This window comes from Diachasmimorpha longicaudata, chromosome 13 (assembly GCF_034640455.1).
Source record: "Diachasmimorpha longicaudata isolate KC_UGA_2023 chromosome 13, iyDiaLong2, whole genome shotgun sequence".
NCBI classification, from domain to species: Eukaryota; Metazoa; Arthropoda; class Insecta; order Hymenoptera; family Braconidae; genus Diachasmimorpha; species Diachasmimorpha longicaudata.
The window spans coordinates 5,431,184-5,454,276 of record NC_087237.1 but is presented as its reverse complement, the minus strand read 5'-3'; the positions used below and the strand labels follow the sequence as shown (position 1 = coordinate 5,454,276).

General features: G+C 37.8%; 3 protein-coding genes across 10 annotated transcripts in view; 1 reads left to right on the top strand and 2 right to left on the bottom strand.

The window, feature by feature from the left end:
- LOC135168700 (AT-rich interactive domain-containing protein 5B-like) overlaps nt 1-9,460 on the bottom strand; it is a 35,033-nt gene extending 25,573 nt beyond the window's left edge. Inside the window, exon 1 of one of the 4 annotated variants that reach the window (XM_064133145.1) lies at nt 9,087-9,460. In XM_064133145.1, coding sequence (XP_063989215.1) covers nt 9,087-9,101 — 15 coding nt within the window. In that variant the 5' untranslated portion in view covers nt 9,102-9,460. Of the gene's footprint in view, nt 1-2,202; nt 2,779-5,460; nt 5,515-9,086 lie in introns of those variants that run through there. The other 3 variants (XM_064133144.1, XM_064133146.1, XM_064133143.1) reach the window with 3 other exon arrangements.
- Nucleotides 9,461-10,223: 763 nt separating this feature from the next.
- Nucleotides 10,224-19,497, bottom strand: LOC135168711 (uncharacterized). Of its 2 annotated transcripts, XM_064133161.1 has the most exons (5): nt 19,104-19,497; nt 16,851-16,969; nt 15,423-15,539; nt 14,170-14,672; nt 10,224-13,998 (listed from the first exon to the last, which is right to left on the bottom strand). In XM_064133161.1, exons 2-5 carry the CDS (start codon nt 16,959-16,961, stop codon nt 13,479-13,481), a joined length of 1,251 nt encoding a protein of 416 aa, XP_063989231.1. In that variant the 5' UTR covers nt 16,962-16,969; nt 19,104-19,497; the 3' UTR covers nt 10,224-13,478. The 2 variants fall into 2 exon arrangements, with proteins under 2 accessions (XP_063989231.1, XP_063989233.1); XM_064133163.1 differs by lacking the exons at nt 16,851-16,969; nt 19,104-19,497 and adding an exon at nt 15,656-15,798.
- LOC135168729 (transmembrane protein 230) lies at nt 16,176-23,041 on the top strand. Of its 4 annotated transcripts, XM_064133189.1 has the most exons (5): nt 16,176-16,314; nt 17,706-17,848; nt 22,025-22,146; nt 22,223-22,345; nt 22,552-23,041. In XM_064133189.1, the coding sequence occupies exons 2-5, from the start codon at nt 17,773-17,775 to the stop codon at nt 22,687-22,689; spliced, it is 459 nt and encodes a 152-aa protein (XP_063989259.1). In that variant the 5' UTR covers nt 16,176-16,314; nt 17,706-17,772; the 3' UTR covers nt 22,690-23,041. The 4 variants fall into 4 exon arrangements, with proteins under 4 accessions (XP_063989259.1, XP_063989260.1, XP_063989262.1 ...); XM_064133190.1 differs by lacking the exons at nt 16,176-16,314; nt 17,706-17,848 and adding an exon at nt 20,822-21,099; XM_064133192.1 differs by lacking the exons at nt 16,176-16,314; nt 17,706-17,848 and adding an exon at nt 21,419-21,767.
- Nucleotides 23,042-23,093: the final 52 nt, after the last annotated feature.

Here is a 23,093-nt window from a genome sequence, read left to right as displayed (position 1 = left end):
AAAGGGGGGAGGGAGGGACAGAGTGCATTGCATGCAAGGAGTGGGTGAGAGTCACAGACACAGCGATGACGGGGGTGCGGAGGGGGTGGAGGAGGGCGTGCAGCGCGCGTGGAAAACCCGAGGGTGAGGTCTGGGTATTTGCGGGATGACCCAGGCTCCTCTCCCATCTCTCTCTTTCCACCGAAGCGGGTGGATGAAGGGGGAGAGGAAGGGAGAATACCGTTAGCTATTTTATTAAGGTGAATATTGATACCGGCTGGAATTCATTGAATTTCCGAATTTTGAAAATTTTCCGATCTTAATCAATCGTAATTTGTCGGTGAAAAGGGCAGAACAAAAATTAATTCAGAAAAATATTTTTACGAATGAGGGGAGAAGTTGTTTTTGTGAATGACAATTCGAGTGTCAATCTGGATTTATCTTTAGATAGTTCTCTTTGTGTTATTAATTATCTAAATTTCTTAAACGGTACTTTTGACTTTTTTTCAATTCATTGAAAACCCTCCTCGAAAGTTTGGATACAGAAAAAAAAATTAATTCTCTAGGAAAATTGGGGAAAAATTATTTTTCCTCTCCAATTATCGTAACGCAATAAATCGCAATAAGCATTTCACAATTGATGTATTTTTTAAAAATTCATTGCAATGATTTAAAGTTAATTTCTTACTGCGAAAACATAAATTCACTTGTTTGTGTTAGTTTATTCACTCATACAATATGAATACCGTGGATAAATATCATTTGACCTCTTTTTCTCGGGGACTGTACGCGTCTCTGCTTCGCAGGCAACTTTATCCCCTCTACTTTACAGCTTTCCCCCTCTTGCCACCCCCCTATTCCGACTCCCAATTTTGCGCTCCTTTTTTTTTCTCCAGCATACTCATTCCTTTTATTCACCAGCTATTTGAAATTCAACGGATTTCCAAGCACGCGGGAATGACGAAGTTGAAAAAAAAATACCAAAATTTTTTTATCCGCGTCGATCACAAAAATTTTCAAATTATGTCAACAATGTTCCAAAAATACTTCAAAAAATATCTTCAAAAAATGGCCATTTTCTGGGCTTAGAAAAATTTTCCCAAATTTGATCAAGTAATTGAGGCCCAAATAATTAATAAAATTTACTGTTAATTATGGGAAGAAATAACATAAACAGTTGGCCATTAAAAAATTTAATTAAATTGCTAATTAATTTGGAGGAGTGAATGAGAACCCCTGCCATAACTATTCCCAATGTTTTAGAGGTACAGTCAATGCTAAAAAAATCCTCTTTATTTATTTTCTTATCTTCAGTAACTCCGATCGTTACGTCGTTGGGTACAGACATGTTTTTGGACGTTTCTGTGTGTTAGTGAGCGGAGGTGTATTTATAGAGTTAATCTGGTTTTGCGGCAGCTGCACTCTCTGCACCCTCCGCCATTGATAGCCTAAATGCTTCAATAATTTCTATTTACCTGATTTTTTAATTTATCGAAAATGACACGTCCAATGATTTAAAAAATATTAACAATAATGGTAATAGTCCATTATTCTCGCGCGAGTTTTTGCCCCCGGGGGCAAATCATTCACAATTAATCACACTTTCCATCGAGAAGGAAATGATTTGATGACTATCATTATTGCCTTTTTGTATGGGTTATTTTAGATTTATTTTTTTTCTGCAGTTGAGAGCTAACCGTATCAAGTGTATACTCATTTTCTGATGAATCATTCCATGGAACGTGCGCAATCACAGTGGCGTATGCATTGTAAATTTCCAAAAAGTCCCTACAATTACCGCAAAAATATTTTCTCGAGATAACAAATAACATCCGTCGTGAGAAAACGCGCACGTGTGACGATAGGTCGAGAGAAATCTTCAGTAAAAATTTCGGGACAAATTCTTCCGGTAACATTAATACGACTGTAAATTATCCCGTATTTCCCCTCGGAAATAAATTCCAAAATCGATCAGATATTTCTAGGTTTCGTTCCGTACACTTTCCCAGTCGTTAGGGCAAAAATTACTTAATGTTCTGTCGTCCCAACTGTGACTCACCCAACAGGCCATTAACGCTAAAACAATAAATTGTAAAATTCAAAGTCCCACTCTTCCCCGAAGCCCCCAAACCCTAACATTTCAATTTTTCTCATAATTTTTATTAAACTTCCATCTCCATATAGAATACAATTCTACTAAAAATTAAAAAACAATTATTTCACCGTATTTTCAATATCACTAGCTCTCATGTTCACGTAATGAAGATTTATCGATTTACGTTCATTTCCCAGGTCGTTAGGTTCCATTAAAATCTCCTCAGTACTGAAAGATATTGAATTTGACAATTCGAACACAGGTAAAACTCATAATTTCTACGCCCACTAATTTCCCAAAAAAAAATTTCTAATCTCAATTTCCCTCACAATCAACCGGAATTTTGAATATTCCCGAGTGTGAATATACCAGTGATAATCAAATGAGCGAAAAAAAAAAATACTCCAAGTGGACAGAATTATATATGGGGCAATGGCCCCTCTCTACCGCCTCGACTGTGACTGTCGTTCGTAATCACGTATATACACCAAACTCGTCTGTCTCTGTTTCTCTTTCCTCCCTTCTCTATCCCCCTCGCTATGTCACGTAGTACAAGAGGAGACGATCCACACTATTTTTTTTTCTTCTCTCTCTCTCTCTCTTTCCTTCTCTTTCCTTCAACAAATTTTCCCTCCTTCTCCGATTCATGCCCATCTGTCTTTCTTCCCCAATGTTGGGCTGTGCTTGTCGACGAAATAGCTCGTCATCTCCGTCGCACCCGTGTATCCTATCCTCTCCCCCCCCCTCCCCCTCCCCGCCGCCCCCCCTGAAATCATACCCGGTGTGTATAACCCCTCCTGCACTCCAAGAATCTGGAGAACAACCTCACTCGGCCTTCCACCACCATTCCAAACAATTTCCCCCTCTGACCCCTCACCATGCCGCACGCCCTCCCCTCCTCCTCCTTCCCCCCTCTCCTATCGTTAGCTTTCACCCTTCTCCCTCCCCCGCACTTGTCCCTTGGGCTATTATCACAGAGCTCGAACTAACCACCTCAAGGCTACTTCACAACGAGGATGTTCATTGTAATATTTACGTAAAGCTGGAGAAAGATTGAATTGTCAAAGCAGATAGAAATATGATTTTTATCAATTTTAAGTTGACTGAATGCGGTAAACGGGGATTTACGTACACCGTAATGAGGAATAATGGAGGAATTAGGTGGGATATAGATTTTATGACGGTTGGGATTATAAAATTCGTGTGATATTTGTCCTGAAGTTTGAGGACTTGTGGGAGGTTTTTTTACCGCACTTGGTGGGTAATGGGGTATTTTATGAAGCGGTGAGGTGAAGTAGATGTTTGGCCACGTGCAGTGTCATTGAAAAAAAATGGGGTTTGAAGGGGGGGGGGGTAGATGTCTTGCCTGGAGTATTCGGTATTTGTGGAGTAATGGATACTTTTCGGTGCATGTTGTAATGTTTTTTTTCGTGGGAAAAATAGTATAAATAACATAGGAACAGGTAAATAAGAGATATTCATTCCATTGTGTGCGGAAAAATTATCATTATTTTGTTTAAAACGTATATTATTGCGGTGGAAAATTAATTACTGTTTTCTATGTGAATATCGCAGTACATAGAAACATATACGCAGATATTCAACTGCTTGATAAGCGGAATAGAGACTTTAAAAAACGTTACACTGAATTTTTTATAAAAGTGGATAAAGATAAGGAGTACGACAAGCGAGAATTCAACAAACAATATTTTCATATTTTGAAAAAATAAATTCCACTGACCCCAGGATGTGAAAATACGTGTTTTATGTTTTTCCCAATGTTCATGTGTTGCGATAAAAAAAAATAATAATCATGCAAAAACCCAATTGCCATGCGGTCAATATACCCACCACGTCAGCCATGCGAACAAATTGTTGAATTAATTAACGGAGTTCTTTATCGGAGTGAACGAACTGATGAAAGTTTATGGATAAATAGTAAAAGTTTATTATTGAAAAAAATTGTACCCAGATTTCACTTTATATATGAGGCTATCGTGAATATGGTGAATATTAAATTAATTATTATAAATAATAAGCATTATCATGGAATTATTATTATCAGGTGAGAGTAAAAAATGGAAGTGGAAAGGGGTTTTATGCCTTTCGTTCAGTGGAAAATGTTTGTGAATGAACGTTTATGAATTCAACTCTCGGAACTTCTCTCGTTCGAATGAAAGTCAATAACTAAATGACCACAATCTGCAAAATTTCCAGATATAACAAATGAAAATTTTATCAATTTTTGCGGCACTCCATCAATTTCAATAATTCAGTTATGAAACAATATTTGCAATTGCACATGGGAAGCGGCCTCATTATTTCGGAAATTGTTAATGCTATTTCCATTTAATACCGCATGCACAATTAATGACCCCTAATTAATTCGAATAAAGCGAACGTGAACTATCGATTTGTTCATTTCCGTTGGAATCATTTAAAGAGCCTTATATACATCAACGAATTTATTATGAAATTTTTTTAATAAAAAAAAACACGACATCAAAATCAGATAAATATTTAATCCAAGACAAAGAAATTCTCAACTGTTTCGTTTGGCTCTGATACGAAATTTATTTCTAGAAATTTGGTATTCGTGAGTCACGAACTGTGAGATATTTCGTCGATTCTCAGCGATTCCTGTATCTACGAGGAAAAGAAGCCGATGAAAGAATTTAGTCTTTAAAAAATTATTGCTCTCCATTCTGTTAAAAAAAAAATTCTTATTCACATGGATCGGAAATTGACTGAAAATTTTCTATTCCGCCAAAGTTTCTCATTTAAATTAATTCCCGAGTCCCGTATTGTGTCAAAAGACTGCTCAATATTTTCTATGTTCCATCAATGACCGATTGGAGGAACAAAAAAAAGTAGAAAATAATAACGGTGGGGAGAGAGTATCTCCAATGGCTGCTAATGATAAAAAAAAATGGCTTATCAGTTCTTCTGTGACACAGCTGTGATACCAATGTTTTCGCCTCTCCGCATGATTATTTAACCAATTTTTTCATTCAAAAAATTTCAAGCGATGTTTCTGCAGCCGAACATAACTCATTTCTCCATTCCCCAGAATTATGTTCGACGGTAAATAAATACTACGGAAATAAATCCGTCTCCAAAATGAAAAAAAAAATTCAAATATCACCACGATAATTCACCGAAGTTCCCTTATCATTTTAACATCTCCTTTTCCTCCAAATAAAACACAAATATTTATTCCTTCTCATTGGAAACCTATATGTATATCCAATGTCGAACTTTCTCATAATGATGTGATTTCCGCAAGAATTAATTCCTCAAGTTCCGCGTTATCGTACATGTCTTCAAAATATTATATCAAATAATAGAATGCATTTTCCATTTGTCCAATTCCCACTGGTAATTACATCGAGCCTCGCTATCGGCGTTTCCAGCTTTATCAACATTTCTCTCCTTGTCAAACCCCCCTCCACTCGGCCCTAGCATGCGTGCCCCACTCCGCCACACACATTTCCCCCACTCAATTTCACTTCACTTCAGCACTACCACCCCCTCCACCCCAATACATACTCTTCATATTCCCCCACCCCTCTCAACTTAGAAATTGCCTGGGACGATTGTATTCATCTGTATATTCCCAGAAAAAAGATAAAACTCATTAAAACCGTAAAATATTATTTTACAATTACAAAATCAAAAAAGCGCATTATCTCCGAAAAAACTATATAATAAAATTAAATACCAGAGGTCATTATTTAATTATCTCCCTAATTTCCCTCTGAATATGGCACGATGAAATAATTATTTTCATTAAAAATTGTCGTTTATTTCAATATACGATTATAGCGTGCACCAGACACGTTGAAAATTTATTTAATTATTATTGTTGTCCGTTATGGATACGCGAAACTCGCCTTGGTGTGTCCTTGGTAATTTCTCCCACTGGAGGCAGTTTTAAAAAAAAAGCCAAACTAACACCAATTTACGGCAAATATTTCGGTGTATTTGATGCTCCCCTCCACCTCCCAGTGCTCCTCATTCGCATGTGAACTCAGTTACAACATTCATTTTGTGACTGTTGTTAAATGCCCCGTATCACTTTGACCATCGTGTTATAAACCAGCGGGGACTCATGCTGGCTTCTGCATTCTCAAGTTTTTTTTTCTCTCCTCTGTCTCATTATTTTCCGTCTCAATATTTTTCTTTTAGAACCGACGTATTCGATTAATGACACGTCAAAGATTAGAATTAATCGCTAAACTCTCTTCGATTCATTCCTTCCATTTGTCTGTTTTATTTTTATTTTTTTTTCTTTACAAAACAACAGTTTGCCTCGGTGTCCAATTAATTTTCTACGTCACAGCTAATCAAGTTGGCATTATAAAAATAATTAAATGAATTTAATAAACTCGGTCGAGTGCTACATTTTTGGTACGTGACTGTAATTGAATTCGAGAATTGTATTTAATCATAAACGCTCGGATTGGCATGGTGGGGACGGTGAGAGGGGAAGGGGGGGCTTCTAGCCAGGATTACGTAATCGTAATCGTTTTGTTAATGCAACTCCCGCAGAAAACTGTGGGGTGGAGAGGGGATAAATGCAATTGTACTGATAAATATGTCGTCCAAAGGTGACAAACCTTGGGAAAATGAGTTTGTGAAAATTTTGGGAAATACTATTAGCCTCCCCTCCCCTCTACCGATTTTCTCCTCCTCTCCTTCTTATTCTCTGAAATATTTATGGGGCTACTATGGCTCTGGGGATAATAACGGCTTTTATGGTGTATAACTCCGGGGATTTTTCGAGGGAAAGAGATCGGAAGAGCGAGAGAGAGAGAGACACTCGACGATTCTGAGGGAGCAAAAAGTAGAAGGGGAGAAAATGAGAAACCGAATGGAAAACATGTGAGAAATGTGCAGGAAGGGCTCGTGACGAATCGAAAAATTCATGATTTTCAGGATTTATGAGGTTATTCGGTTATTAAAAATTGAATTTTCAATGTTAAATCACCAAAAACGTCAATAGAGATTGAAATTAGTGAAACTATTTTATAGAGCATCGTTATCAATTGAGATAAAACAGCTGATTTATTATTGCCATGACGTCATGAGAGATAAATTTTATGATTTCGTAATTAGCAAATTCATAGAATTAATGATTTTCCGGATGTAAGTGAAAATACAAATTAATCATTTTCATTCAAACAGCGGAAAATATGAGAATAAAAATGATTATAAAACGTATCGTTAATTCTTTCATTTGTAGTCGTGTGATTGGATTTCATAACTTTCCTATCCGAGTGAATCGCGGTCAACGAGACTTTCCACAGTGACTGTACTGACCTGACTAATTTTGCCGATTAGAATTTTTAGAATAAAATTCCGTACATTCGACTGTAGAAAAATTCGCCCACCTCTCTGTATTGCCCAATTTACCCCATAAAAAAAAATTCCTCCCACTTCTTTTTCAATATTTTATTATCCACAATTTCATTCGTTTCAATTCCATGAATAATATTTTTTTTCACACTCCATTTTCAAAACTCGTTCCCATTCTGATATCGTGTTTCATCTGCAGAATAAATGTAACAAAATCCGGAAACAAGAGTGACAAATGAAAATCAGTGAGGGAGGGGGATGGGAAATGCGAGATGAATAATTTTGAAAATTAAAGGGGGGAAAAAAAAATGAACAACGAATAATGCAAGAACAACTGCGAGCCAACGTATGATAATGCACGTGTCTCTGTTTCTCTGTTGGTGTTGGAATCAAGTTGAAACTCGTTCGCGCTCTCACAAACACAAATCAACCCGAGACACTTGACCAACACACACACACAGATGTGCGCATTACACGAACAGGAGGTTGCATTACGAATGCAGTTGAAATAGTTTTCCACCGTGATTACCAGTTGAATTAAATTGAAAAGAAAAAAATTGCGAATCTTACGCTGCAATAAATTTACGAACATGATTTTTTTTCCCCCTGAGTGAGAGGATAACAAATTCCATTTTCCATTAAAATCGATTGATTTTTTCCGCGATAGGAATTCGGCCGATGAATCATCAGTCTCATTAGCATGTGTTTAATGCACACCGAGAGGACAGGAAAAAGGGGATAAAATTAATCGAAAATTCCCAGAAATAAAAAGTAAATACTGAAAACAAAAATTATTAAATAATTGAGTCGCGAAAGCTTTGCGTCAATTTCACTACCATTGTCTCAACTTCAACGTAATAGAATGTTGTGAATTGGAATTCGTGAAAATATCTTGCTCAACTCTTATTTTTTCCACTCTGCACTCGATCAACGCGAAGTCGAGAATTTTCATCGGAGAATTATGCGAATTAAAAGTCACCAAAATGTTGCAATTAATTGAGTCCAATGAATAATTAATCAATCGTTGCGATCGTCACGTAGTTTCCCCGGGCAGACGAAGAGTAGGTTATTATCGATAAAAAAAAATATATATATATATTAGACCATAATTGAATGAGGCTCATGAATATAACAGTGTATTAAATTTTCATAAATTCCTGATGAAAACAATACCAAAGTCAGAATGACATTAAATCGGATTAAAGCAGATCTATAAATATCCCAATAAGCGGGAGAAGAGAATAAAATGAGACGGAAAATGCGTGAGCATTGGAGTGAAGTGGAGAGAGAAAATAGATGGAAGAAAAGGAGGCGATAGAATTTTTAAAAAATAATATCGTGGAAACGAAGATGGCACTGCGGGAGCGAGGCCAGAATAGAAGGGCATACGAAAAATTGAGTGCGAGCGAGAGAGACAGCATTACGAGACCATCTAATCGCATACCCCCACCCCAGACCAAGATATTGCCAGATGTCTAACCAAACGCAATTACCCCCCTTTTTTTAAATTTTTCAATCAAAACATTATCTGGTGACGGTGGAAGGGAGAGGGGGAGGGGGGGAGAGGCAATTAAATAGTGCGATTAATTTTCAAAAAAATCCCTCAATTATAATTAGTCCCATTCATTAAAATATTTCCTCATAAATAACTCACCTCTATTTTATCCATTTTCTATGCACCCTAATATCACACACTCTCTTCACGTTCATCTAGATTATTTAGAAAAATCTATTCCAATTCGTTGAAATTCACAGTGATCACTCAAAACGATGAATTTAATTTATCTATAATTTTTTATAAACAAATTGGCAGGAGTCCGCCAGTTGTTAAAAATACAACGGAAATCACTCACAATTCTATGCACAGTAAAAGCACAAAGTTACTCCGGCTTCCAATAATCCAGTCCGATTGTTTAATTAAATTTAATTAACACTAGTCAATAGATTTTTTTTTTTTGACACACGCACACAAAATCTACGGCTCCACGGTGCGGCGCACGCCACTGTCCCATCGAGACTACTTTGTATTTACTCTAATTATGTGACGTCACGGATACACTGGCTCGGTGTACCCCCACTATTTCGGCATTTCGTTTTCACGGAAGGCGACGGAAATGAACGAAAATTACCGAATAACAGTATAGTTGGTGTCGTGACCAATGCGCATGCCGTCAACCAGTCGACCAGATCCTCTTACCCTGCAAACATCTCGAATTGTTTGGAATTTTTCTACTTTTTTTTCTATCGTTATTTTTTATGGTCATTTCTCGCGCACACAGCAGTCCCTATTAAATTTTAATTGAAACCGGGGAGTTCCCTTTTTCCGAGTAGAGACAAATTATTACTAAAATCATACGCGAAATCCTCATCTTAATCACTGGAAAACCCCAAATTTTAATGAATATCCAATTTTGCATTTTAGCATCAATTATGTCAATGATAATTAATTTATTTAATTTATGGGATATAATTGTTTGTGGGGAGAATTTGTCCGTCACTTGGTCTCAGTCGATGAAATTCCCGATAATTCCCCTGAAATCTAACAATTAATTTGTTTATCCACACGAAGAAAATAGCAGAAGGTGCAACACTGGTGGACAAGTGCTGAAGCCAATGATAAAATTAATATCAAGATCAACATGAGACTTGTCAACAGTCGGTTCATGTGTCTTCATTTTCCAACTGGTTTACCCCGTGACGATAACTCACCGCAAACTGCGGTGGAAAATTCAAACTCATTTTCTTGTTGCTGAAGCAATAGATCGGGGAAAGGTCAATAAAAATATCGAGATGATAAAAATTTTTATATATTTTTTTTACTATTCCAAAACATGAAATTTCATTGTCCGAAAGAGACCATCACTTCAATATTTTCTCACTTCGCACTCTCCCTCGACTCAACAAATACTCATTTCACTCTTCTTACGTATAAGACATTCCATCTGTACATATGTTATCTCGTATTTATTCATTCAGTCGAGTGTTATATTTGTTTGTTATTCACCACTTTTAATACACCTTCTGTCTTTATCGGTAGTATTGACAGGCGGAGAAACATTGCTGTCATTGACAAGCGAAATGTGCAAGAGGAAGAAAGAGAGAGAGAGAGCAATGAAAAGAGTATTATTTTATTCGCCCAAAATTGTTCAATCGAAGAGTTAGATTTTATTTCTAACAGATTGGTCAGCAAGAGATTGATTTTTTTTCCCCTCGTATACAACCGATTTACAACAGAGAATTGAAAAAACTGAGTAATCTTCTTCCTTTGTCATTGTTAGGCCCCTAGATATAAATTTCACTCTTAAAACAGGGCTAGCAAGCCGTTCACTAAGATGGCATATTATTTTTTGAAAGCTGGATTCGTTGTCACAAGCTTTTGAATGAATTTATCGATTCTCCTGGCCCCCTATTGGACAGGAATTCGATCGAAACCCCTCGCACATTCGCGTGAAATTTATTTAAAGAAATATTTTAGTTAAATTAGAGCTCAAAGCGGTGAAAAATAATTGGGCCAACGAAGGAAATGTGCTTGATCACTGGAAAAATCCTCTCTCATTTTCGCGTCTTTAATTGTTATTCATTATAATAGGAATATTAATTTCAGGCATTGGCGTGGTTGATGAGGTGGATGAGAATGTCAACTGGTTATTATTAATTTCCCTTAATTTTCAAAATCTTAAATCTCATCGAGTGCGACTTGAGGGCCAAATCTAATTGACTTGATAATCCCTGAGAGATTATCACCTTCATTATCGTCATTCTCTGTTTCGTAATCACAAAATAATATAAAAATGCTAAAATACTGAGAGATATTCGAATTGAACGGAAAAAATATGAGTGACTTTCCTTTTTTTTTTTTCGTGTGTAGACTAAACATACGGAGACTAACAGAGAATAATACAATGCATTGGATAAAGTATCACAGCTTGCCCCCTTTCACCTACGAAACGAGTAATTCAGGAAAGAATAACAGAGAATTTAAATGAACAGATAAACAAGTAGTTCGGTTTTCTCCCGTTATTTACTCTGTCAATGTCCTCAACAATACTTAGTTGGAACCAATGAAAGATGAGGAAAAATTCCTACTCTTCTCATTGGGCCACACGCATTATCTTTCAATCTATCAATTTCGAGTAAAAATGATTTTCCCTGAAAAATTCGAATAGTACGAAAATTTCTTAGCCCTTTATACTTCTCATCTCTCACACCTGCACAGAAAATTAATAATAATAATACATATTTTTACATATCCAGGAATAAAATCCAGGTGACTCCAACTTAAGCCCCAACTCTCAATTGTCAATCTTCATTATTCTTATTATCGTCCTATCTGTATACAATTGATTTGATTATCACCTATTAAACGTAGAAAAAATTATACAAGTAACCTATCTATCTGAGGTGACTATTTGTTTTTTTTTATACCTCTGAGGCTCGAGCTTGATCCACCTGTCTCCTTAATCATTGCAAGGACACTATGTCACAGACATTGAAAATGTCATTCAATATTTTTCGTCAATGAGTCAAAGACTGCGTCAATAATGTTATCCTGAAATTTAGATTATTCAGGGCTTTATGTTAATTATCATTTTTCTTTATCGTTTTCACTATTTTTAGCTTCATTATTTTCGCTCAAGGTCCCAGGAGTTTCACTTTTATTCTTATTTCTTTTAATTTTCATATTCTTACAAGACGTTTACGTTCCTACATACTTTATACAGAGAAATAATAATCACAGATTGCTTTCACCGACCAATGACTCCACATGTCTCGTCAGCATACTATCAAGGAAAGGCTCGGTTAATTTTTTCAACTTTTTCTTCTGCTCGATGATTTCTACATTCGCCTGTATACTCAGCTCCCCGTTGCAATCAAGAATTAACAGTTGATCAATTATTTTCCCGGCATTTCGTTTGTATTTCGCGAATCATTAACTAGTTTCGCGGTTGTTTCATTGGCAAAACTGATGAAAAGGAAAATGAGAAAGAAAATGAAATGTGAAAATGTAAAAAAGGAAAAAAGCGAAATGCGACTCAAAAAAAATTCTACAGAACCCCAACTGTTCAGGGAATGAGAGAGCGATTGTTTAAAAAAACGTAGAGTAAGGGTTCAATAAAATCGAAAATAATCTTGATTGCTTCAATGAGCGAAACCCGCCGAGTACATTCTACCCCTTATTTCCTTTGGTCCTGAGCCTGCTAGGCGGTCTCTACATCGCATCAATTTTCATTCATTTTCATCTGAAAAATATGATATGAGGTATACGCACAGAGAGGCCGGATATCTCCGCACGTGCATTTACAAACTGGGACCTCGAGCGAATTGACAAATTCATCGCTGAGTTAAGTTTGTTCTGGCTTTTGAAAATTTCGTTAAAATATTTTACTTTTACTTCTCCAGTTGTGATAACTTTTGTGCTTTTAGGGTTTTCGTTAAATAGAGAAATTGATATTCAGCAACTTGGAATGTTTGAAGCTGCCATTGGGAAGCTAAATTATTAATTCTTTTGTGGAATGAAACTGAAGCATTTCTCTTCTCTATTTTCAATTTTCCCATTTAATTGTCCCACAAAAACACCATTTGTTTCTCTCATAGTTCAATGCCCGAGGAACACTCAATTGTTCAATACATATCATTTATTGCGTAATAGATACTATTTTTGCGGCGAAGTGATAAAACAAGGTGGACTAACTCATTTCCAGCCTCGTTTTTCAATAAATATCTCGAAATCCATGAGCAATGGAAAAATGTTCATGTAGACTTTCTTTTTAGAACTCATTTTTCTCAACAAAAAAGTTTATCATGAAAATTCCGAAATTTCCCGTCAGTTTTGAGATATCCATCGATAAACAAACCTGGGAATAAATTAACTTACCTCGTCTTACACGTCACCACAAAATTACTTGATTTTTTGTTTCTATTGACGGCCAGATGTTCTGAATTTTTTTTTCATGAAAAAAATAACATAAACTGTGACTAATGGACCATTCCTCGTACATTGAAATGATTCCCTAGCTAAAAAAAAGTCATTTCTTTACTTAAAACTCTATTCATCCTCAACGCTATCAGGACAATCATTCTCATCAGTGCTAACCACATCCTGCATGGTACCATTATTTTCACACTGACCATCGTCAACCGAGTCTATTCTGTCCTCAGGCTGTTCTTCAATCGGTTGAAGACACTCGGCATTCCTCGTGAAGCCATTCTCCTCAATTTCATCCTCGTCATCGTCTTTCGGCGAATCCATTGGATCACGTATTGTATCTTCACCCCCATTGTCATCATTATCAGCCATGACAGTAGTGTCTTCGTCACTCTGCAGTGTATCAATAACCCGTTGTTCAATCTGAAATTTTCTCACTGTGTTGGAAAAATCATTATTCTGGCTTGATTCATCATCGTCCAATATTTTTTGACAGTTGTAAGGGGTAAATGTTGCTCGAACTGTTTGGTAAAGTCTTCTAAATCCAAGTTTTTTATAAAGACTCTGGCTGGCCTCGTTTTCCGGACGTATTACGACGAAGGGAGTGTAACCCCTGTCCGCTACTGTTTTTGTCAGGTACCTGAAAAGAAAATTAACAATTCGATATTGACCTTTGGAGGATTTTTATATCCCTACGAGTCGTTGATGAGGGCAACAACGACCGTTTAAATAAAACAAAAAATAATTTTCTACTTCCAAGGCCTCAAATACAGGAAAATGAAAATAAATTCTGTAATAATGAGCCAATCACCTCGCAAGTCTCGTGCCATATCCTTTCCTCCTGTACTCGGGCTTGGTCTGCATGGAGAACATGGCACCATAGTACGACTGTATCATCCAAGCAGCCAATTTTCCATCGACAAAAACCCCAGCTGCTGGTAATATTCTTATCAAACGAAGAAAGAGCTCGTGACACTCCATATCATTGGCTGGATATAATTCGTGTATTCCTTCAGCATGTTCTGGACATAGAGGGAGTACCTGGACCTCTGGTTCACCCTCGATTGTCTCATCCTCAATTTGTATGGTATTTCCTGGCTCTTCACTCGCCCATACATCACCCAGGACACGTTCAATTGTCCCAGTTCCGTTGTAAAGATCGAACAACTCACCGGCAATCTCGTGGTGGACGAAATTAATGTACAGTGGTTTCTCCCAGTCAATCAGGATATCTTCGTCACGCAGCAGGTGAAGGTGATCCAGGCTCTTGTTTGGACAGAATACCCCGAAGCTCTCGTACAGAAAACCGTGCGGCTGAACATGCCAATGGATATTAATTACACTGCAAAATGTATTGTTCAAAGTTCTTTAATCTTGATCAACAATTTTTTCTTCGTGTAGGGAATCATCAAATCAAAATATAACAGTAGATTTTACTTTTCTGTGGTTTTAACAAATTAAGAAAATTTGTAAGCATTTATCTACTGCTGGTATTACCACCAAATAGACCATTTGCTTTCATGGCCAACACCGCTGAAGCATTAGAATCAGACATCATTAATAACATAATATCGAAGCGTCGCCTATTGTCATTGCCCCCAGAGGTCTATGCACTCCGATATATCTAATGAAAGACCGCACGACCCATAGTCGTAATGTCTCTAGCTGTTCTTTGAAATCTATAAACTCTTCGTATCGTTCTAAATTACAGTATTTTTATGCGGACTTGTCTATGGGTCCGAAGAGGTAAATTAATTGCTAGCGATTGTGGCCTCAATCTGTCATTTCTCAAAATTTCTGAAATGCCCCGAGGAAAATAAGAAAAATCTGAATTTTTGAACAGAGAGAGAAAAGGGTTTTGCATGGACTTTTTCAACTCAAGTTCGGAAATTACTCAAAGGTTTCGATTGATCAAATATTCATGCCCTGACCCATCACCAATTAGCCCCATTTAATTAACGTACGTAAATTGTGAATCTTCTTGAATTTTCTTGAATGGGAAGTAATTTTCCAGGGGTATGGAATATCTAGATTATTGTTCATAATAAAAACATTTGTACTTACGGACAAAGTCATTCCTGGAAAGTGTAAACAAATGGGGACATCCGGCCAGCCGTCAGCAACATAAAAATGAAACTCCCATACTTTGTTTCTCATGTACGTCAAAACTGTCTGATGAAACTGAAAAAGTGAAGAATAAAGGGGCACATTGAATAATGATGGTGGTAAGGAGTGTCTCATAAGGATGGTGTATCAACAGTATGTCTCTCTTAAAGTGACCATTATTGTAATCGTACCCTCAAAAATATCCGTTATGCGGTTAACATGCCAACGGAAAGGCAAATCATCAAACGGTCAAGGCCACTTGCTGACGCATACTTTCCTACCATCGTACACACAGCCCCTTCCTCTCTCTCTCTCTCACTCATCTAAAAACGAAAGCATTCGTCCCCATATCCTTTCCGTGAATCGATGAACTTTGCATGTCTCATATCTTGCCTCACCGACGAACAATATCGTACCAAGTTCAACGGGCCTGTGCTTTCCCGCCAATTTCCATCGACCAGTGAGTCCTCCCTCCCCAATTCTGGGGCTATTTTATCATTTGAAAATCAATACAATATGGAACCAGTGATTTTCAACATGAAATATTCCAGTTTGTTGAGGCCAACACTGTTGTTCAACGTTATTATACGACTATTTTGAAATTCCAGGGAATTTGTAGGAAATGGGAATTCACCAAGGGTCACGGCACTGCAGTGGTTCATGACTGACCTTGACCTTACGCGGCAGAAGAAAAATAACGCATAACCATGCATCTTATGTCGATGGTGATTCTATGGGCTTGAGGAGAAAACATTGTAGTTCTTTGTTGTAGAGACTACTCTCCGATCCTCAAGACATCTCATTATGACTGTCGGTGCATTGATAAGAGTGACAGATATCTTTTTCAGAGGTAACTTCTGCAAGACATGTTTTTTATTCGATGTAAAAAAATTAGGAATTTAAAAGGGTGATTTTAGGATAAATGGATATTTAATGTGACTGGAATACGCCATTTTCTTATATTTTGCCATTTTTTTGGACAGAACTTTCAGCACTGGAGGACAAAAACCATTTTTTGAGTTAAAAAAAATACTGAGAATTTCAAAAATAGTTAATTAATATACAATATCAATTCACAGGAGATGAAATGCGTCACTTTTTTACATTTCGTGACTTTTATTCTGAAGCAACTCTAAACAAAAGGAAATATTTTTTAAATTAAAAAAAATTCTTGTTAATGTGAAGGAGAATGAGTTCATATGCAGCATTAATTTGCAGCAAACGAAAAATTGCGTAAATTGTTCAGGAATCGGGAAATTGTAATAGTACTCGGGAAAAATTCCCAAAAAATCAAATTTCAGTGCTAAAGTCTCAGGAAGACGTGAACCCACGTTAAAACATTGTATCCCAAGTAGCCTAAGTACTTCTTCAAGTAGATTTACTTACCTTGAGTGACTCAGGTAAGTATCCAGCGAGAAATTCTAAGAGTAGTGGAAGCTCCTCATTCACAAGTAGACGAAAGTTTCTGCCCCTTTCTACCGGTCCGGGGCCCTCCATACTGAAAACTAATTAATCCAGAGATGTCAGTTGCATTGCTCATAATTTTTCACTCAAAGTTGTGGAGTTGTCGCAAGTGCGATCAGGTTAGTATGAATAACTTCTGAATCTATTCGTCCTCAAGAGGATCATCGTGCGATTTAGCATTTAGCATTCTGACATGAATATTCAGAGAACACCGAGGTCGAGGATAGAATTTATACCATAACTTTTCGGCAAACGCAATCCCGGATAAAAATATAATCATATCAGGTTAATGAGTAGTGCAGCCGCGATTTTGATCAGACAAATAAGTTGACTGGACAAAGCCAAACGATTTTTTAATGGTTCACGTAGGGAATTTAACAAGGGAGAAAATACGATCGATTCAACCCTCTGTGCTGCTCCCACCGAAGCTCCATCATTCCTTCTCCCCAAAAAAAAAATTCTCCGTCTTGGGATAACGTGGAGCAGGTCCAGTGAATGGAAAATTCTATTAAAGGACAACAAAAGGTCACCGGTTCCTAAAAATTCTTCGTTCAACGTCAATATCCTTTAAACCACAAGCGAATTGATCTGAGCCATCGTCTCCTGGAGATCGATGAGCTGATTTGTGAACATATCGGTACCTTTTGACAGGAGTTGTTTTTCACTTTGGAAAATTGTCTGACTCTTTAGGGGATCACAGAATGTGATCGAGTCCTTGATATTTCCAAACAAATTTACGATATTGATACCTTTGAACAAAATCAATTTTCTTTCCAGGGAAATTCCTCAACGTTCGCCCAATTAAATGCACTGATACTGGATTGTTGTGTAAACTACTCTAACAATGAGCTGCAAAGATGTTCCATCTCGATTATCGAGTTCTAATGGCAATGCTGAGAAAACTCTGGAAAACTTTTCGCGTAAGTTTTTTACATAAGTTTGCAGTTAAACAGTCCAATTAGCATTTTCAAGTTTAATTGATTGGTGATGACCACGTGCCTCTTTGTAGTATTCAATGTGGGTCATACGACGTTAGTTGAAGCAACTAAGGTTTCTAATTTGTGTATGTTCAGTGGGAAAGAGTACGTCAGTGGGATGTCAATGAGTCTCATTAAAGCTCCATCGAACTTGCAAAATACTTCCTTCCCACTGGTTGGGCAATTTTCACCCAATTTTCGTATTCACCCTAATCTCTGAATCATTAATTATGCAGTCCATGTTGCAATGCCAAACTATTTTTTCATTTCTTTCCCGAAAATGGGGAATCATTATCCGTTGTAGTGACAAATTAATGAATGTTTGTTGACAAATAGTTTATAAAATGATGAGAGCCATTAAAATTTCATTTTGATTCCAATATTATCATATATCATATTATATCACTGACTCATACAGTATATTAATTCTCAGTTTATCTTGATTCAGGCTAATAAAATTCTAATGTACCATATGAATTTATAAACAAATGAATCATTTTCAAAATACTTTCTCCCCTTGTTTGGGTAATTTACTCCCCATTTTCCCCTTTAATCTAATCCCCTAATTATTAATTATACACCCCCTGTTGTACTTTTTCACTGACCCTTCAACAGCCCTTTATCAACAACTAATTTCCAATCCTAATCAATTCCATCACTTTAATTAAACCAACCTCGTAACATGACAAACCCAATAACATCACTGAAATAAGCTATTGTTAATTTACAAAGAAATTGAGAAGCCAGGGTCAAAGTAAACCGCATTATCGTAGTACCGTTCACCTCATCCACATTGAGCCCTTCAAGCGTTTTGTTTGCAAGCAAACTTACGCAATTCCAATGGAATTTTGTTTCGTAATGAAACGATATTCCGGTAAATTTTCATTTTCCCCAGCGGCGAAATGGCATGTCAATGAAATATTTTTCATTCCACGTAAGCGATGTTAATCCGATTAACCTCATCACCGTGAAGATTTAATTACCAACGGAAATTAAATATTTTGTCCAGTGGTGTACCTACACTCCTCCCTCCCTCCTCCCCCCTCTCCCTCTCTTCCCCTCCCTCACGATTACTGAACACAACAAAAATCATTGGATGGAGTGAAAAGTTGAATTTTGACAATTGCCAGTCACCAATTATACCTCTCAACGAGGCGTTAAATATTATGAAAAGTAATTAATAATTTTATCGATTCACCTGCAACGAGTCGGGGACGATCACGACGGGTTGCTTCTCGTTGAATGTTTTAACCCTGTTCCTCAGCAGAATCCTTCTCAATTCTCCCTCAACTTTGATCCAACTGCTGTTACGAAGGGCTCCGAAGGGCCAGAGTCTAACGGCCCTTGACGTATAATAAATACTTGTGATGAGGAAGTAAAGGTGAGCCCGGTACAATTCAATACGTTTTGTGGAAATTTATAATTTATTTTTGTTGACTAGCCGGGCTCCCTTGTATGTGCGACTGCTGTGGCGAAGGGCTCGTTTCGAACGGAGGCAGACCCGCCCGCGCCGCCCCCAGAACCCGCACTGAACCACGCCACGGGTACCGCCACCCCTCTGGCCACCCGAGGGCAGACGGTTTTATCAATGCGCCACCAACCGGCGGTTCTCTACTATTTCGGTGCGTGCCACGCTACATTTCAATCACCAAAAATTAATGGATTTCCGAGGTTTTTCGGGGAGAGGGGGGAGAGGGGAGAGTTGGCCTTGACAGCGCGATGAAAGGATTTTTTTTTGGATTAAAATCTGAATAATGGAAATTTTTAAACGATGGAATAGTTTTTTTTTATGAGGAATCGGTACGTCGTAGTTCGAACGATGGTATCTACAGATATGGATACGGTCGCGTTCCTGAGAGGCCTAGGGAATATTACGAGGATATTTAGTACATTCCCAGGTCTTTTTTGAAATAAATTGGTGAGTAGTTGAGGTTATTTGGAAAAATTGATGGTTGAAAAATCGGGGGGAAATGGAAAAGGTCACTTCCTAATTCGGACGATTTTTTTGATCCTCTTGAGTCACTCGGTGTCACTAGTTTTCGAAATACAATTTTTTTTTTGTATCAAATGGTCGATATGCGCATGCGCGCAGGGGTCCCCCTCTCCAGGTGGTTGGGAAGGATATCCGCACCTGCGCGTGCTGGCCGATTGGCACGAAAAAAACCGAGATTTTTGAACAAAGTGTTGCAGAATTCAAGGACTATGGGAATCGTCACCAGAAGTGCCTGCATTTCGCGAACCGACAAATCGTTAAACATTAAAAATTATGACCCACGAGATGAAGGGCTCCGACAGTTCGAGCAAATAACGTTCGTGAAATTTTAATTTACCTAATTAAATTCGCGAGAACGAAACGAGGAAATTTGCGTCGTCATTCGCATTCATCATCCCCTCCAATGACGAGATTCCGGGGAAGATTCGCACTCAGGAAACAAAATTCCCTGGATTAATGTTAATTTGTTTTTCGAAAATTCTGTGAACGCTCAATAGCAATTAGAACTAGAATTATTTCACAACCGGGAGATGGAAATTTTTTTAAAAATCGTGCGAGAATTTTTATAACAAATTTTCCTTCCTGGGGGCTGGTTTGTCCGAGATCCGGTGCATTTCTCCAAACAGTGATAAAGCACATTCAAGGTCAAAAATACGAACGTACGACGGATTGGGATCGTTAATTCTATTGAAAAAAAAAAAAAAAAGAATTCGGGGAGAGATTGGGGATCTTTGAAGGGGGTTGCTCCACTCCCCGCTTTCCCCTTTCGGCGGCGTCGCCGTGAGGGGAAGAATAATCAGCCCGAGCGAGGGAGAAAGAGAACCGCATCATCCGCAGATCGATTCAAGGGGTGCACGCAACACTCCTTGGACGGCGCGCCCCAGACGTTCCGACGATGTTTCCACCGAGTATTCACGCGGAATCTGTCCTTTCAATTATATGATACATCGTATCAGGGATTTATTCGTATTGTCATCGACTCGTTACCCCCTTTAATGAATAATTTATTGAATAATTGACGGCATTGTCACGGAGCCACCGTCGAACATCTGTGAATCTGTGCGACGAAAGTATTTGCCAAATGTCGTGCTCAGGGATAATCAGATTAATTTAATCGTGTCGTGAACGACGCTGGGATTGAATTACCCTGGCGTGTTGAGTTGACATTGCGTGGAGATGTGGAAGAGGTGGTTCAACACAGGTAATGAGACACCGCTCGTTCCAACTTTCATTTTCGTCGCATGAAAAAATTTTTTTTCCTGGTGTTCGCGTTTTATTGATTAACAGGAGAATTTTCCGGGCATCGGACAGTTCTCAGGGAGCTCATCACGCTGGGGGATATTTATCGCACGATCGTTGTCCAGTACGAGTGAGGAAGGAACAACGTCGGGATATTTATGTCCAGAGAATTTTAATTAGTACGAAAATTGGGACTTTCCCGCTTTTATCGGAGTACGTTACCGACATTCGCAGCCCTTCCGCCATCTGCTTTCAAAGCCGGGAAGTGGGTAAAACAGAGCGAAGTTCTGAGAATGTAATAGACGTTTCGGTGACAATGGGGGAGAATTTTGTGGCTGAAGGGGGATAATTGACTGCGGGATCAGGTGATCTGACGGTCAGATTGTCATTCGAGCTCAGAATCTCGTGGAGTTTGTTCCTTTGTGGGGAAGACAGCATGATTGTTGTTTGCAAACTAAAACTGGATCGATCGATTTTGCTAGTGTCGTCATTGTCTCTGTCATGAAGTGCACAAATTCTTGGAAATTATGTAACCGAATAAACAATGGTCTGTTCGTCGTGACGTGTGTCTCGGTAAAAAATTGAGTACAAATCGTCAACTCCTAGAGGAATTCCGTAAAATATCCTCAAGTAATAAGTGAAAAATTTTATTATCGACTTGATATTCCACTGCGCAAGGCGAGTTCTATTTCCGTACACGAATGCTCTCATTTTTGCATCCAATCGGTCCCATTAAACACAAAACACAGCCGACTGTCATTCGAGTAATGCACAGATAACAGACGTTTATTTTAGAAGATAAATAATCCCCTCCAGCTGTGATTGACACAATTTTCTTAGTCAGTGAGATTTAATCGATTATCACAATGGGCTATTTTTTCTTGTAGATTCGATTTACAGGCTGAGTATGTCAAGAAGGAAAAACGTGCAAGGAAGGGTTGAAAGACAATTCGACAACGTGGATTACACCCAGCTGACCGAAACCGACAATGGTTTCGTTGATTCACAGGTGAATAGCTTTCTACTTTTCTATTTTATCAGGTAAAGAGGATTTGTATCTCATGATTTTGTCCCTTTTGCTGCAGTTTGTAACTCCTCCAGTGAAGATTCCATGGAAGGCTATTGGTTTGGCAGCCCTTCTGTTCGTTGGAGGCACAGTTATGCTTATCATAGGCAGTCTTATTGTCAGTGGCCACATTGATTCCAAGGTGAGATGATTTTCCCATAAGAGAGAGAGAGACACAGCCTCCTCGCAACTGAGGAGGAAAAGCCACTCAGATCGATTTGTGCTCCACCAATCGAAAATATATATATTTTTTCGATTAATAATTAACGTAGTCAATTAAATGGGTTATTCGTTTTATAATTATTTTAGCTGATCTATTTGGCTAGTTATTATTTCCTTAAATTCCAGTACAAGGACCGAATGTGGCCGATGATAATTTTGGGTGCCTTAATGTTCATCCCAGGTGCCTATCACGTTCGAGTAGCCCTCATGGCATACAACAAAGTTCCTGGTTATTCATTCGACGATATTCCAGAGTTTGATTGATACTTGCGCAATAAAAAAGAGAATATAATTTTTCCACTAAGTTGATTAATCGTAAGGATATTGATTGTACATAAGCGATGCCACAACGTGCTTTTTCGTCTCTATTCAAGAAGAAATAATCACTACGAAGAAGAAGCATTTCAACAGACGTAACACAAGTATTAATTCTCATATTTCTGATCAGCTTTTTTTCTATTTTTTATCGAGTACCTACGACAATTCAATTTATCCTTCTTCCTCTGCATCGATTCTCCTGCATTTCAATATTTTTCGTATTATTATTGTTATTGAAAATAAAGTGTGTAATGAGGAATATGTATGAGAGCTGGATTAAACTGTGATATCAAATGAACGACACAAGCTTTCAAGCTGTTTATTTATCTTCATAATTAAATTATAAGAGT